Source organism: Bactrocera neohumeralis, chromosome 6 (assembly GCF_024586455.1).
Source record: "Bactrocera neohumeralis isolate Rockhampton chromosome 6, APGP_CSIRO_Bneo_wtdbg2-racon-allhic-juicebox.fasta_v2, whole genome shotgun sequence".
Lineage (NCBI taxonomy): Eukaryota > Metazoa > Arthropoda > Insecta > Diptera > Tephritidae > Bactrocera > Bactrocera neohumeralis.
The window spans coordinates 30,237,331-30,255,666 of NC_065923.1; the positions used below are offsets into that span (position 1 = coordinate 30,237,331).

The following is an 18,336-nucleotide window of genomic DNA, read 5'->3' on the forward strand; positions in this document are numbered from 1 at the left end:
TTAAATTAAATGAGCTGAGAAACGCGGTGATAAGCGCAAATTAACTCCCAAGCCGCAAAAGCTTAATTGCCGCAATTACGGTTACATTTCAACGACCACTTAGCCAAGCACGAGCGTGTACTTGTCGACATGTGAGTGAAGTTGCAGTTGTGAGGCGACACTGGCAGCAGCAGCGCGCCTCTCAGCACAGGTGCTCAGGCCCAAGTGAAGTGAGTGACTGAGTGGGCCAGTGAGTGAGCGTTTGAGTGAGTGTTAATGCTTTGTTGTTGGCTTAAAGTTTTTGCTAACTGCTTTAGTTTACACGCGCTGACTTTATTGTTTTATAATTTTTCGTAATTATTATTTTGTGTGCTTGTTGTTCTTTTTTCGGTTGTTTTTTTTGTGTGTGCTCTGTTTCTTAGGAGTTTGAGTGGAATGCGCAGTGGGAAGGCGTGCTTGCAAAATCGGCTAGAAATTAAATTTATTCTACATTTGCAGTGCAAACAATAAGCAACACAAAATACTGCATAACTGCCAAGCGGTTACGACAAAAAGCAGTAACAGAAACAAAGAAAAAACAAAACGTTAGAACTGCAATAAAAACGACTGTGGACAAAAAAGAAACACGTTTGAGAATTGTTTCAAAAAGCCGCGCGGTTTCTAAATTCGCATTTGTTTATAAAAATTGTGCTAATTGCATTTGTTGCGCATTTTTTGTTGTTGTGTTTTTTTGTTTTGCATGAAATTTCAATTCGCGAGTTGAATAAACTTTTTGGTGACTTCCAAGATGACTGTGGTCGCAGCGAAGCCGCAAAATGGCTCAACTAATGGCAGTGCAGGTGCGGGGAATGTAAGTCAGACATTTTATATATTGTGTATAGAATATTTACTTTCAACTAAAAAGCTATATATGGAAAGAAAAGTAATGAAAAAAAGTAATATAAAAAAAATATGTTAATAATTTTAAAAACAAATCGATACAAATTTTAAATATTTAAATAAATACATAAAAATATATAATAAATAAAAAAAATTAAAAAAACAAACAAAAAGTAAAATAAAATAATAATAAAATTCAAAAAAAAAAACAATTATACATACATATGTATTTGACACCGCTCGGGCTTGTAGCTGCCTAAAACAAAACAACTAATAAAATAAAATGATAGAAAAAATTAAAAAAAATAATGAAAAAATTAAAACAAACAAATAAGTCAGAAATTATATATATGTATTATTTGTAGAATATTAATCTTCTACTACAGAATTGTATACATAAACAAAAATAAGAAAATAAAAAAATATAAAAAATTGATATTATAAAATTTAAAAATTTTCAAAAAAAATTTTAATATTAAAATAAAAATAAATTAAAACAAATAAAATAATGTTAAAATTCGAAAAAAATTAATACATGCATATAAAGCATTCAAACTTCCAGCTACAAAACTGTAGCAAAATAATTATTAACATAAAAAATAATAATTAATTAATAACAAAAAATAATAATTAAAATAAAAAAAATATATAATAAAAAAATTTAAAACGAATAATAATAAGCAACAATACAAAAAAAAAAGAAAAACTAAATAATCAAAAAATTTCGAAAAGTAAATATCGAATAATAATAAGCGTTTGCTTTTCTAATAAAGCGTTTAACCACCACCAAAGATATAAGACTGTGGTTAAAATAAAAAAATTTTACAAAAATTAAAAAACACACAATAAAAAATTTAATTAAAAAAAATTATAAAATTAAATAAAAAAGTAATAATAGAAATATTAAATATTAAACAAAAATTAAAAAAACAAAAAAAAAGTAATTAATGTTTCAATACAATTCGAAAAAAATATTATATACATATGTATTTAAAAATGTTCAGACTATCAGCTATAAAACTATAAGAAAATAATTAATTAATAAAAATATAATAAAAAAAATTAGTAAAAAAATAATAATAAATTAAAATTAAAAAAACAATAAAAAAATCAATAGCGAATAGTAAGCCATTATACAAAATATTTGTATATATATAAATAATACAAAAATTTAGAAAAGTGAATATTGAATAATAATAGGCATTTGCTTTTCCGATAAATTTAAAAGCGTTAAGCCACCCACAAAATTATAAGACCATAATTGTTAGAATAAAAAATGAATACAAAAATTAAAAAAAAAAAACAAAGTACAATAAAAAAATTAAATTAAAAAAATATATAAAAAAATTAAAAGGTTAATAGTAGAAATATTAAATAATAAAGTAAAAAAATTTAAAAATAATAACTTAAGTTCTATTAAAATTCGAAAAAAGTATATATGTATTTAAATACAATCCGAGCGTATCAGCTACAAAACTATAAAAAAAAACAATTATTAAATAATAAAAAAAATAAAAAATAATAATAAGCAATAATACAAAAAGATAATAATAATACAACTAAAATAAAACAATCCATAAAAAATAATAAAACAAAATAAATAAAATAATAATAATAAAAATATAATAATAATAAAAATAATCAGTTGCTTTTCTCATAAATTAAAAAGCACTCGGAATGCAACCGCTAATAATGAACACGTAATGTACATATATTTATATGAGCACATACATACATGTGTAATAGCTATGTATGTAAATATGTATATTTGGCACAGCTGACTGGAACAGATGTCAAATTTCCGATTTAGGCGTTGTGTGCATTGTTTTGACAGGCGAACGTTGGCCGCAGCGCTTTTGTATGGAATCGTTTACCTAAATGCATACATACACATACAAACACACACATTTATATATAAATATGTGTATATATGCATATTATATCGGGAAAAAGTGCATTAATTATTCCAATTAAGAGCTATTTAAATGCCAAGGCATTGATTTCAGTTGGAAATTACAGACGCGAGTTCATAAAAACAAAAAAAATATATTTAGAAAATAATAATTATTATTCTTATTACATAACAACAAAAACAATAGAACTAGCGTGTTCTACTGAACTTTCTTTCCATTTTTTGAGTGCACTGTGTTATATATGTATATACATTGGAATGTACATACATATGTACCCTCAGGCAATTGCTTTACAGTTTTGTGTCGATCATATGTTTCGCCAGAGAGAATTTTGAGCGTAAACTTTGTACTCAAAAGGATTACAGTACTTTTTTGCAACAAGATCTGTGTGTTTTTGTGGTTTTATGTTAAGAAAAGTCTATATGAATACCATGAATTTGTCGATCTTAGAGGTAGAGCTTAGCATGCCTGGAGATTATCGCGTTTCAATTTAGTAGGGGTTGAGGTTTCGATTTCGCAAAGAAATTTTTCGGTTCCCACTCATTAGAGATACTACAACTTCAGCTACTAAACTTTAGTTCTCATTATTTTATATTATTTAGGGCTGATTTCAGTCATACATACCTTTTTATAAAGATTTATTCTTGCGTGTAGAACAACGCTATTGAGGAGGAAAAAAATCTCAAACTTATCTCTGCGTAAATTACTTGGAGATAATTCTATTAATAATGTATTAATTATAATAAGTGTCTACTATATTAAATAGTAATTTAGTTACACAATCATTATCGTCAAAACCCTCAAATCCGGTTGTTAAATGTTTATATAACCTCTAAAATCGCGTCAGTAATAAGCTTTTTGCCTGCTTACATTATTCTTAACGTCAATTTTGAAAGCCACTCAGTCGAAAGATGAGAAAGTGTTTTATTGGTCCAATTATGTATGTCTAGTGTTTCTTGTTATCTGCGATAAGATCTCATATATTAGTGCTCTCTGTAGTTTTCCTCCATATCTGATATATAGCTGATGGTATGTCAAACATTTGCATAGAGAATTTAATTTATGCATTTATGAGCTGCTTAAGAAGCGAAGATTGCGTGATTTAATAAAGAGATGGGCATGCTTTTCAAATTAAAGTGCTTCAATAAAACATTTCTGACGTTTAAAAAATCGTAAATTGTCTAAAAATATATTTTTTGTGTTTTGCTCGGATTATTTATTTTTTTTTGTTTCGAAAAATAAGCCAATGCACGAGTTTATCAGCCACGAATCAAGTGTAAATGTTGTCAGGGGAGTGACGAGGGATTCAACCTGGTATAAGATTAATTTTCTACCTTTCCTGGATTGGTCTAACTGCTAACGTCACATGTATGCTTCAGGTTTTTTGATTTTTTTAAATTAATAAAGTCGCCTCTATTTGAAGAACAGATATATAGCTTGATTTAATAAAAATGTGCACTTGTTTCGAAATTTAGTGTTAAGCCATTTAATATTTTTTGGAATATTTGCAGTTTATGATCAAATTTGACCCGGACTGAAAAAAGGTTTCCATAATTTAATAGAAATCTTTATTATCGCCTTCGAGATAAATATTTTTAAAGTCATGCCAACGCCTATCCCAATTTTCCATAGATGGTAGTATGTTAAATCTCGGCTGGGATGGCCTTCAGTGTCTTTAGTGAATGACTTTTAATGACTTTAATGGACTCAAAACTGATTTTTCAGATTCGAAAACAGAAAAATATTACCTGGGTATATAATCTATTGTTGTTGTTGTAACGGAAGAAATCTGCCAAGTTGACAGTCCTTGGCCGGATAAAAATCCGGGACCGTTCTAGTTACCTATACCCGACTGTTTGAGGAATGGAGTGGCTAATTTAGCGAATACGGTGGTTCAGCGAGGACTCTCTGTTCGTGTTTAACCAAAAAGTTAGCCACAATCATGCTAGAATGTGAAAGCACGATATTGTATTGAAAAGTCCATGAGTTTTCTGTCCGCAAACCAGGTTGTTTTCGACGAATTGCTTTATAGACGCCTCAAAACAATCAAGTAGTATCCTTAATGACCATTTGACTGTAAATATTACCGATCCAAGCAGGGTAAGATTGCAGAAATAACAGCCCTTGGTGGAATAAAATCCGAGTCTATAACGGTGATGTAGAACCGGCTGTCGTGCGAATTGCCCAGCCTTGAGAATGTAGAGCCACCGTTGCACAACTTTCTTCTCGATACAACTTTCTTCTAGATACTATAGCAGATTTAACTCCTAATTATTCAAAACTGACCCTGACAGACTAAATATATAACCAGGGTGCGATGAGTCCCGACATAGCTCTGACCACCTGTTTGTATGTCCAGCGAACCCTCATCTAGCGCTCTACTGTGGTCCGACCCCGTCCAAAGAGCACGTTTCCTGGGACTTCCCGAGAGGGGACTACATAACCGCCTTTTTCAACAACAGCAACAAGCGTTTCACCTTGTGGAACCAATTAATGGCGGGCCATTCTACGGTAATCAAAGAAAACTATAAGCATCACTTTGCTTTTTGAACGACTTTGACGTGATTTTTTCGATATTAGCTAATTTCTGGAGCACCTATTCTTAGATTGCTGAACTGTTTCGACTATGATAGTGATAAATCCACGGGTCGTCACCAGTAATTATTTTGATGGACTTATCTTTTTTACTCGACGTCGTTTTGGTACTGTCTACTTTTATACCCAAAACATTAACCAAAATTTTTTCAGCCGATCTATGAGAGATGTGACTTTCAAATACTATTTCTCTAACTGTTTCGATATTTATTGCATTAAAAGCGGTGAACCAATTGACATATGGGGATCAAAGTTCACACGAATATAAAAAAAAGTATTACCCAGCTAGAAAAGGGGACTTTATCGTTTCATGGAGCAGTCCGGGCCAAATTTGGTTATTCATACATAACCAACTCATCAGCCAATAGAGCTTAGGTATTTTATCAGAACTGTGTCGCGCCTTAAGAATGGAACATACCCTTCTAGGTAAAAATATAATTTCTTCATTTCTAAAAGTTAAATTCCGAATCAGTTATATACCAAGTGCCTACGGAGTGAAAAATAGTTTAAACTCTAAATGAAAGCTATTAAAAACTCGCGTCCTCAAAAGTATCGAAGTTTCCTCTTATCTTTAAAAACTCGTTTGACCAATTTTTTGTACTTATAAGCAAACGAAAACCGCTTGCCTCACTGCCAAGACATGACCCGCATTCCACCAAACCCATCTTCGCTTAGATCTTTCTATTTCTCTGCGCATTCTTCACGCTTTAATTGATGCAAAACTGTTTAGCTTTAATTGTGTTTGTCTCTCTGTTAACATAAATGCAGTTAACCGCCACTTTGGTTCACACCAAACACGATTGACCTTTGAATTATTGCTGTGCATATTCATTCAGCGCTCCGAACGTTGGAAGATAAATCAGATTTGGCAAAACAGGTTTACAATTTTGGCCTCGTGCTGGTGCTTTATTTGATAGCGTTCAAACATAATACTTAGTATGCGAGTAACTTAAAATTATTGAAAGAACTGCGATAATGTATGTGGGAAAAAATCGTGCTATAATGCCCTGTAGGAAATTGTACTGGCAATGAGTACTATGCAATTACGAGAGACTGTTTAGTCGCAAGCGCACAGGAGAGCGAGTTTATGGACTTATGTGACGTTATATTAAGCACAGCGGAATAGCTATTAGGGAGATGTAAAAAAATATTTTATCGAATCAGATTCCGAAAAACCAAACCAAATATTTGTAATACCTTGCAAGTTATGAATTCATCGTACAAAAATATAAAATATCTTCATTAACTATCAACGAAAAATCTGTAAATATAATGCTGATTACCGCTATTCCAAAAAGTGCTCAACGCAACGTCTCTTTTCATGCCTTATAGCCTTGACAGACGGCAGCGTTAATCCGGATTAACTGCGCACTTAATCAGATCCAAATTTGTAGGCGACAGACGGCAGCTATGCGAGTTTGAAACTCTCATAAACAGCTCATTGTCCTTTTTATAATATTTTCAATGAAAATTGATAGAAGATAAACATTATAGTTGTTAGCCGACCAATTTTTACCAAACCATTTTTTATTACAAAAACATGTCAACACATTATTTTTAAAACTGCATCATAACATATAAGTTTTATTGATATTATATTAAGAATTTGATAAACAGCTGTCAGGGTTGCTTGTATTTCATTCACAATAGATGAAAATTGGCCATGTTGCCAATGAAAATCTCACAAACTCCCTAAAATTTTGAGAGTTATTTTTGGATTCAGCAACGGAGTTAGCTGTGGTAACTCCTGAATTAATCCCGAAAAATGCAATTAATCTGGTTTAACGCTGCCGTCTGTCAATGCTATTACGCTCTTGAGTCTATGTGATTTTCCACCTTAAGCACTACACTTTTACTTATTTTTTAATAATCTAAATTGCTTTAACATCACATTAATTCAGAAACAAGTGCGGCTCACCTTAACAACAAATATATTTTTAAAAGTCTGAATTAAGTAATGATAATGTCCACTGGACATTATCTTGACATGTGTTTCACGATAACATTACGCCAATTCGGTTTCTGAAGCTCTTCAATTATACCAGAAATAAGTATTTGTCATAAATTTGATTATCTTCACACTAAAGAATATGCTAACAAAATGAAAAATATATTTTTATAACTGGAAATAAAATCGCATAACAAATTACAGCAGCTTGGAATTCCGTAGATGTTTGTGAGCCTGTATAATTACAGTCCTGTATTTGCTCTAGATAATGAGCTCCAAAGAAATATTACAGAACTTTATATATGAAGTTATGTACATATATGACACATTATGACTCGATCTAGGTCTTAATATTTATTTAATGAATAAATTATGGTTAAATAATCAAACTCTAAAATATGAACAGGAACAGAATAGGCACAAATGAAAAATAACGTAACATCACTTTTCATAAGTTTACAGGTCAAGGAGAAACGTTATCATAAAAACCACACATATTAAAAAAACAAAAAAAATTTGGTTATAAAATGGTTCTATTTTGATTATTTTTTATAATGATAGGGAGCTGAGAGGCTCAATTTTTGTCTACTTTTTGCAGCAATTGGGGCCATATGTCAACAAGAGCGCAAAGAATATTTTCTTCCAAGGCAAGTTCACATAACCCCATAAAAATAGTTGAACTGTGTTGAAACGTACGATTTGGAAGGCAACAAAGACAGACCGAAAAAGCGAGATAATGTGCTCAACAAAAGATTCCTTCAATAAATTGATTATTTGTATGACATGTAGCGCCGTCTTGTTGGAAAAAAATGGTCGTCCACAACAACATTCTCCAACTCAAGCACGAAAAAGTTATAAACATATCTATAGCGTTTCTATTGTAACGACAAAAAACATTCCTGAACTAACTTCAAGGAATGTTGCCGAGTTAACAGTCCGGGTCCGTACCGGACTTAGATCCGACTGTCGTGGGAACCTGCTCTTTAGTGTTCTTCATTGACTGTAAAATTATGGTCGGCTTCATTTTTGAAGAAATATCGACCAAAGATTCCCTCTGCTCATATAACACACCTAACAGTGAATTTTTCCAGGATGTAACTTGGTCTTAACAATGGGTTGTCGATTATCGTCACTCCAAATGTGAAAGGTTTGTTTATTACACAGATTCAACAAAAATTGAGCTTCAGCGCTGAACTAAATTTTCTTGTGAAAATCAAAAGCTGGTCATCTCGTTTTTGGGCCTATTTACCGAACGAGAGACACGCTTGAGGGTCGTTCTATTTCAGTTCTTGCACGATTTGCATTTTCCAAGCCCGCAAAGCAAAATCCTTCCGCAAAATCCTTCTGAAAAAGCCTTCCGCAAAACCTTCCATTAAGACTTAATGATTAAGTGGATGAGCACAGCTTTAATTTTTGCGAGCGCTGTTTGATGGATTCATTTGGGTCCTTTTCGATACTCTGCTCCACGGTAGCAATAGCGTCTTTGGTGCGACAGTTCTAAGGCGTATTATCCAATATAATAAACGAGGTGCTAAACCGAGTAATGGCTGTCCGCATTACCGATTCTGCTAGATTCTGTCGACCGAATATTGGACACACGCGCGAGAACATTTTTCTTGTAGTAAATATGCACCATTTGTGAACGTTGTCCCGCAGTAAGCCTGTTTACATATTATGAAATGGTGAAGCACACTGAGTATATATAAATAAAGTAACAGTTGTCAAAAAGCTCCACTCTGAAAAAGTAATGCTACACGTCTAAAAACAGTCGTTATTATTATAGTTTATTTGATCGTGAAATATTTTAATTTTGAGCAAAATTAGTTAACTATGTTTTTTTTTTAAGAAGATGGTCTGCGGTCGAACCAATACCAGAAGGTCTTGTTTATAACAAAATTTAAGCATATGCTTGGCATATATTATGACCAAATAGCAACCGGAAATTGTATTTAAATTCCCCGGGTAAATTATATTCCCGGGTAAATGATATTTGCTTAGTTGGTAGGACTGTCCTCAATTACTACGCCAAATATGAGTGCGATCAGTCGACCAGTTTGTTTACAGCAGCTGCTGAAGTCGGTACACCCCAGTAGTGTGTTTTTACAATGGATATCGAGCAAAGAATTTGTCTCAAATTTTGTATTTTTAACCAAATTTGCAGTGCGGAATCTTTGCGAATGTCGGAAAAGGCTTACTGTGATTTAAAAACGCAAGACTATGAGTGGTACAATGCCTTCAAAGACGGTCGAAAGACTGTTGAAGAGATGCCTCTTTCTGGACGACATTTCTCGCGAGTCTGTTCGAATGATTTTGGTGGATATTTTGGGCATAAAACGCGTTCTTGCTCGACTCGTCTCCATAAGGCTGAATTTTTTTCAAAAAGAATACGACAGTGACTGAATTTAAAGCCAAAAACGCAATGAATACAATCGATCAACCATTGTATTCACCAGATTTGGCTCCGTGTGATGTTTTCTTGTTCCCAAAACTGAAATTACCGCTCCGTGGAATCCGTTTTCAGTCAATCGAAGAGATAAAATAAAATTCGCTTAAGGAGCTGGAGGCCAACTCAAAAAGTGCTTATGAAAAGTGTTTCGAGGACTGGAAAATCATTGGCATATTATATCTGGTCGGGATTACTTTGAAGGCGGCAAATTAAATATTGATGAATAATTAAGTATTTACCGTTTTATTTACAATTTGGGAGACTTTTTTGTCATAATGTATTTGGCTTCATTGTTGATGAATTCCATGCTTTTTTGATTACATAACTGTAATTCGGAATATTTCCTAAATTAATTAACAATGATTCAAAAATTTCTCAGTTGTCGAAGAACGCCTGAAAGAGAGAGCAATAAGCCAACACGATATTGAGACAAAAAGAAACCGTTCAGTCGGCTCTGTAGGAATTATTTCCTTGACCTAATTGTTAATTACATATTTCTTACTACTTTCAGCTGACTTCCTACTTCGGTGAGAACAGTGTGTTATAAGCTCAGTGCTCATTAATCACTGAGGATTTTGATAGTTTTTCGTAAATACTATATATCTTAAACTTGTGCTTATTCCACAAAGTGAATGTATATGAACTATAACCTTCATATTGAATATTGAGAAACCAAAACAAAATAAGCTAATATCTATAAAGAACAAAATCTGGTATTACAATATCTATGCCGATATTTGTTAGAGAACATCATGTCAAAAATAACTGTAATCCCAACAATTGCAAGTGATGTTATTTTCTGCTAAAGTTAATGCCTTTGACTCAAGCGTCTTCCAAGCGGCACTTTTACCTAATCACAGCAATCAAGCGTTAACAAACGTAAAGCAAATATAATAAATATGTAATACATTTGTGTATAGTTAAGCGTCAATTAGTGTATAATTTAATTTCATTTTCTATCGACAGCTGATTATCAAACATGGAGACCTAAACTACAATTAGCACAAACATACATAGAAACAGGCACATATCAGATTTTGAGTATTTGCTTAACAGTATCGTAAACTTTACCTTGACGTACAAAATTAAACAACAACACTAAATATATGTAACTATTTCCGTGCGTTTATGCCTAGCAGCCCATAAGCGTTTGGCGTAAACTTCTCATTTGGGCTTGTGAGCAAACAAAAAAATCATAAATGACTTTGTTTTAGTTCGTATCGGCAATGATTAGTTCAATAAACACAATCAATAAAGTTGAAATTTGCTTTTCTGATTGTGGATATTCCGTGCTGGCAAATTACGCGCAAGCACGCGGTGAGCTTTCAAGTATTTGTCGGTAATAAATCTTTTTGATCGGAATTGCTTGAATGAAGCTTATATTTTATTGGCTCTAAAATGCAACTGATAAGTCACGTGAGTTTCACAGAATTGTATGCTGAGTCGATTTAGCCATGTTCGTTTCTCTGTCCATCCGTATATACGCGAACTAGTCCCGAACTAGTCAGTGTTTGAGATATTGATCTGAAGTTTTGCACACGTCTTTTTCTGGGCTCTAGGGCGGCTGCGGAAGCGTTAAGATGCAGGCATTTGTTAGGTAGCTGTTCACAAGAAAGACGGTGTCAGCCGGGGCTTTGTCGTGTTGCAACTTCCAATCGGCTGCGATGTCTTGTCGGACCCGATGGCTCATTCTTCCCTTTTTTGTGCGAGGAGATGCCGGCCCTCCAAAAAGGCCTGGTACCACCGAAACACACCACTTCGTGCTAAAGAAACGGCTGGGTAAGCTTGCTTGATCATATAAAAAGTCTCTGTCGCCGGTTTACAGAGTTTCTGCTCTAACGAACGCTGCACTTTCGGCTTGCACCACTTACAGACTCTCCAGGTGCTCGGAGACAACTGACGTTAGCTAGGAAGGCCCTTTGCCGAATCGGTCGGTGCGCGCACGCTCCGAAGTACAGTCGCGGTGAAAGAAAAGCAGTCCTATTACTTTCCGGGCCAACCATGGTATGTCAATGTTGTCGTATATCTCATACAGCTCATCGTTCCATCGAATGCGGTATTCGCCTTGACCAACGAGCAAAGGATCATAAATCTTTCGCGGAAACTTTCTCTCGAAAACTCGTAACGTCGACTCATCAGATGTTGTCATCGTTCATGCCTCCATATTGCACTATGTAGCAGGAAGGGAATAATGAGTGACTTACAGAGTTTGGTTTTTATTCGTCGAGAGAGTTCTTTACTTATAAATTGTCTACTCAGTCCGAAGTAGCACCTATTGCCAAAAATTATTCTGCATTGGATTTCGAGGCTAACATTGTTGTTGCTGTTAACTCAGGTTCCAAGATAGACGAAATTATCTACTACTTCGAAGTTATGACTGACTGCCAACAATGACGTGGGAGCCTAGTCGCGAGTGCGATGACTGTTTGTTTGATGACATGAGATATTTCGTCTTGCCCTCATTAACTATCATTACCATTTGCTTCGTTTCCTTATCCTTTCTGGAGAAAGCAGCATTAACGACGCGGTTGTTGAAGCCAATTATATCAAAATTATCGGCTACAGCTACACACTCTTATAGAAGACGATACCTGATACCTTCTCTATTTAGTTCTGCAGCTCGAATTATTTTCTCCAAGAGTAGTTTAAAGAAGTCACACGAAAGAGAGTCGCTTTGTCTGAAATCTCGTTTGGTATCAAACGTTTTGGAGAGGTCCTTTCCCGATCCTGACGAAGCTTTTGGTATTGCTCAACGTCAGTTTACACAGCCGTATTAGTCTTGCGTGGATATCAAATTCAGACATCGCGGCATAAAGACAGCTGCTTTTCATGCTGTCAAAAGCAGCTTCCCGGGCCTTTTCCAAGATTTAACGCATGGTGAATATCTAGTAAGTTGTTGATTTTCAGTTCTTGACGGTGGGCTTATTTACTATGACAAATATGAGCGCGATCTGTCAATCAGTTTGTTTACAGCTCATCGTAGAGAATTCATTGATTTTACATGACGTTAATGCACCATCGCATCGAGCCACGATTGTGACCGAATTTAAAGCCAAAAACGCAATAAATACCATCGATCAACCACCGTATTCACCAGATTTGGCCCCGTGTGATTTTTTCTTATTCCCGAAACTGAAATTACCTCTCCGTATAACCCGTTTTCAGTCGATCGAAGATATATTTTGCGTTTTATTTACATTTTCCGGGTACTTTTTTGTCACAGTATAAAGCATAAGTATCAAAGTGGGCGCCACAAATGAGTGATCAAATATTTATTAATTATGTGTAGAGAATGTATATTTATTATTTTACTCAGGTCCAATTATATAGCATAGGGCCTATAAGCGATGGGACATATTATCACCAATTAAATACGCACAATTTAATAATTTTATAGATAATTTAAATGTAAATTGACGTAGCAGCACGTTGTAAATAAGTAATTTTGTTCAAGAACAAATAATGAAAAAGTAAAAATATTGTATTAAAAATAGTTGAAACGCTGTCGTTCGCTATTCATAAATGACGTATTTATGAATGGACTTTTGTTTGCTTTGCCTATCGCGCTCGTTGAAAACAACTGCGTGAAAAATTATTGGCATGAGTTTGCAACTTTCTACGGAAATATTTAACTAAATTTTTTTATTGAAATACGTGTGCCCTCAACCACTTCACTTACAGAGCATTCGTGTGTGAAGAGGTTGGAAAGCTAATTAGCCACTCTACACCTAATTAAGTATAGAAGAGCCTTTACTGGTTATACGCGTGTGCTATGAACCTAAAGGAGCTGCAAAAGCAAAGTAGATGCAATTGTAGATATTGATTGTAGACAATTCTTAATTGAAGAAATTAATTAGTTTTAGAGCCAGCTCTTATAGATAACAATAGATGTACTAGGCTGATGGGAGAGGGACACAAAACTGCGTAATTTTTTAAGAACTTTGGCTATTTAAATAATAAGTCAATTGAAAAGTCCCCGGTCTACAATAACGAAACATATTTTTTTTGAGAAAATTCGATTTTTTCTTATTCAACATATTTGGATGATAGCGACTCTCCAACTTTTTGATATCATTTTTGTAATACGATTGGTCCTTTGCTTAAAAAAAGGTCTCAGTTTGGGCGATCACCTCTTCATTCGACGTAAATTTCTGCCCAGTGAGCATTTTCATGAGTTCTGAGTACAGGAAATAGACGCTGTGGGCCAGATTCAGAGAATACCGTGGATGCGGAAGCAATTCGAATCCCAATTTATGGAGTTTTTCCAAAAAGCAAAGTTCATATGATTCTTCTAAGTTTCCCATTACACATTTCATAACATTATTGGGAGTTTTAGAGGTTTGGGCAGTGGAATGAAATTGCATATAAATAAACATAGTATATACAAATAATAACTTGAAACTAGCTTAAAACAAGAAAAAACGTTAACTTCGGCTGCACCGAAGCTGATATACCCTTCACAGGTGCATTTCTTTTAGCAACTATGTGTTCAGTTTATATGGCAGCTATATGCTATAGTAAGCCGATCTGAACAATTTCTTCGGAAATTACATAGTTGCCTTAGAAAATAATCTGTATCAAATTTCGTGAATATATCTTGTCAAAAACTTGATTCCGATTCAGTTTGTATGGCAGAATCTGAACAATTTTTTTCGGAGATTACATAGTTGCCTTAGAAAATAATCTGTATCAAATTTCGTGAATATATCTTGTCAAATACAAAAGTTTTCCATACAAGAACTTGATTCCGATCGATCAGTTTGTATGGCAGCTGAAATGAGTTCCGACAAATGAGCAGCTTCTTGAATGACGTTTGCAATAATATATTATATATACAAACTTTGTGATAAATTTAATAGACTAGTTTAAAAAACTTGTATGTCTAAGAAACTGTGTAGTGAGAAATGAGTACAAGTAATTACGTTCTTGACCGCTATGACTCACTAATGATCCATAATAATAATTTGCTGTAATTACTCGATATTGATCACTTTAAATAATTTGTTTGTTATGAAGATTTTGTCTCTTTTTAGCACTATTTCATTAAGACGCTGTATTGGGTATTAGGTGCATTAATGAGTCATAGCAAATCTTAATGCGATCATTCCTAAGTAAAAACGAAAAGTGCAAGCGTATACAAATTTTAATAGATTCCAATATTTTAAGTGAGTTCCTACTATCTTGTGAAATTAATATCGTCGTTACTCACTAAATTGAGAACACCCCTTGTAAGCGAGCTTTATTCACAACCTTACAATTGTGTAGAGTCCTCGTGGCATTCGTTTTATCAAGTCAATGGTTTTTCAATCTCAGTAAGACACTACAAAATTTTAATAAAATAAAAACGGTTGGGGATATCAGTGATATCTATGAAAAGTACATTCGATGCCATTATGTATGGTACGCGATTTCTCTTGCATGGCCACCACGATCACGCTTGCAAAAGTCCAGATGCTAAACACAATTTTCGACGGTTTTCAAGCATAAATCGGCCGATACTGCTGCTATTTCACGTTCGATATTCGTACGAAGTTCATCAATCTTCGCTGGCTTGTTGGCATAGACCATAGACTTGACGTAGCCTGCCAGGAAATAGTTTAACGGCGTCACGAATGTATTGTCCAAGTCCATGTCATCCAACTTGGGCCAAAAATATGCGGTTATCATTGAGCTGTAGCTATTCCCATTCACAGTAACGTGCCGGTCTTGACCATCACGAAAGAAGTACGGCCTAATGACGCCGGCGGCCCATAAAGCGCACCAAACCGTATTTTTTTCGGGGTGCAATGATGACTCATGGAGTAGGTGTGCATTGCTGTCCGACGAATAACGCAAATTTTGTTTATAGACGAAGTCGGTGAAAATACGGATCACTTTCAAGTTGTTGCTCAGCACAATTCACGAACCTACGACGATTTTGGTGGTCAAGCGGCTTCAGCTCTTGCGTCAATTTGATCTTGTAAGGATGTAGGCCAAGATTTTTCCGCAAAATTTGCCCCAACGACGTCACAGATATGCCCAGCGCTTGAGAACGACCTGTGAGAGATTGATTTGGGTCTTCCTCAATTGATGCTCTAGCGACAGCAATATTCTCGACACTACGGGCACTACTTCTTTGTCTCATGGCGCGAGAACATAATGTGTTGGGCCTGTGGATTCAAATTTTTCTACTAGATGCTCAATTGTTGATCTGACAGGACGATTATGACGATCATAAATTGGACGTAGCTTTTCTAAAGTTGAGGCCACTGACTCGAAATTGACTGACAAATTTCGGTAGTAAAATTTAATACTTTCAACTCGTTGTTGTATCGTATATCTTTCAATGATAAAATGGCAAATCTTACTGAAGAGAAATGTCAAAAGACTGGCGTCGTTTGCTGTCCCTATCGGTCTACTTTTGTAGCGTTTTTATTGAAAAGCCCTTTATAAAATTCTGCCAATTCTGTGGAGCGATACACATGACTCGGATTCAAGAGCAATAATTCAGCCCTTATATTTCTGAATAAAATTACACTCGTGGCCACGCAAACCTTACCACTATATTTTCTTAAATTTTTTTTCGGACTTTTTCGTTCGTTCTGTATTTTCGTCAATTTTGTTTTTTTTTTGTTTTTAGTAAGCATAAGTAAACTAAATTATATTACTTTTTTTCATTTTGTAAAGCTCACTATCTTTCAATTGATTTATCTATAGCTGAATGTGTTTTGTTTTTAATTTTTAATATTTTTGATTAATAACATGTCATTAACTTATTTCTAAATAAAAAATTTCTATACCGCAAAAAGTACCGCTATAAAATGTAGTCAAATATGCACAATAATTGAAAATTTTGAGTGGTAAGGTTTGCGTGGCCACGAGTGTATTTAAATCAGCATTTAATAATATATTTATTTCTAAACGTACATATTTGCAAATTAATGTTTCTTATATTTTTTTAAACAATCCGATCAATCAATTGCTATGTATATACATATTATGTATGAGAGTACTTGACCCAGTGGGTCTCATATACATACATATTACTTATTATACTATGTACAACAAGTAATCGAAAGTATTTACCCTTAAATTATGCTTTTGATTTGGAGCTATGTAACGGTAAAAATATGATTTATTCCTTAAATAATAGATGACCCCTTCGAAACTTAAACCCGCACTCGATAATTTTATAATTTTTATTGAATTAACTTAACTTGTTTAGTGGCTGCATAGTCGCCACTCTTGCATTTCAGCAGAAACGCAAATTTCATTTCATACAAATCTCTGCACAAATAATTTAAATAAATTGGCTCGTCCGTGAAAATTCGAAAACGCTGAAAGTGCGATTACAATAAGTGTTCTTGTCAAGTGGCGCACCTCCGGTGAAATCAGTCGCGTACGTCAGGCCGCCGCCGAAGGTACCTGGAAGTGTTGTCACATTGCAAAATTTCGCAATATTTACAAAGCCGCTTGAAGTGTTTACGGAACTTAAACACCGAAATTAAAAATAATACTTTTTTCGAATTGTTTTCGAAATTTCATTAATTAGTTAGGTGGAAACATAAACAATGGAGGCAGCCGAAGGAGAGGTGAGTGACATTTATTTGTGTTTGCAAATGCAAAGTTTGACTGCGCATTTTAACAAAAAAAAACTAAATAATAACAATATTAACAAAAGCCAACCGGTTTGCAGCGCTTAAAAAGAATGACACCTGCAGAAAGTGGCATTTGTTGTGGGAATCGTGCGCCGCATTCACGCAAAACAAACACAAAAATGCATAAAGAAGAAATGTGTAAATAATAATATTTTTTTCAATATTTATTGGCAATTGTGCGACTCATTAAGCCCGCCTTCTTATTTACCTTCGCACTTAACCGATTTGATGAAAAATTCGGCAGTAAACTAGGGGTGTCCATTTCGAAAACGATTAAACTTAATGAGGTCTATGATCCTGACTTCAAACATATTTTGTGAGCTCAATATTGAATCGGAAGTTGTTATTGCATACCATTGGAAGCATTAAAAATCCCAATAAAAACCAAAACAAAAAAAAAAAAAAAGAAATCAAAAATATCAACGACAACAAAAGGTTTTTGTTAAGTTTTTTTTTTGAACTTTTTGTAAATAAATCTCGACATTTTTTAAGTAACCAAAAACAATCAAGAAAACGAAAGCTTTATTCATCAACCTTCTCTCTTATACATACGTTAAAAATATTAAGCCAATAAAAATACACATAAGTAAATTCACGGAAATTATTTTTAATGATATTAACCTCAATTTTCATCTATTTTTTTGAATTCTACTTACATAGATCTCATATCCTGAAGACATATGTATATATGTAGGTTCTTAGCTGCTGCATAAATCAAATAGGTATTTAGCTTCAATTTTTGAACGTAGCTTCTTCTTTGATATTCTCTATTCAAAAAAAAAAAAACGATGGATTTTTGAGAAACATCTTATCTGTTCAAACAAACGCACAATTTTAAATTTAACTGATCTCATATCCCGAAGATATAGATAGATCGATAGATGCTGTATAAATAATATAGATATCCAGATTTAAATTTTGATCCGTAGTTTCTTCTCT

The 18,336-nt window shown here is 33.9% G+C and overlaps 1 protein-coding gene across 2 annotated transcripts in view; it reads left to right on the top strand.

Moving 5' to 3' along the window:
• The first annotated feature begins 472 nt into the window (after positions 1-472).
• Positions 473-18,336, top strand: part of LOC126761201 (proton-coupled amino acid transporter-like protein CG1139) — an 82,437-nt gene continuing 64,573 nt past the window's right edge. The window contains exon 1 of one of the 2 annotated variants that reach the window (XM_050477179.1): positions 473-829. In XM_050477179.1, coding sequence (XP_050333136.1) covers positions 767-829 — 63 coding nt within the window. In that variant the 5' untranslated portion in view covers positions 473-766. Of the gene's footprint in view, positions 830-17,124; positions 17,332-18,336 lie in introns of those variants that run through there. The other variant, XM_050477182.1, reaches the window with a different exon arrangement.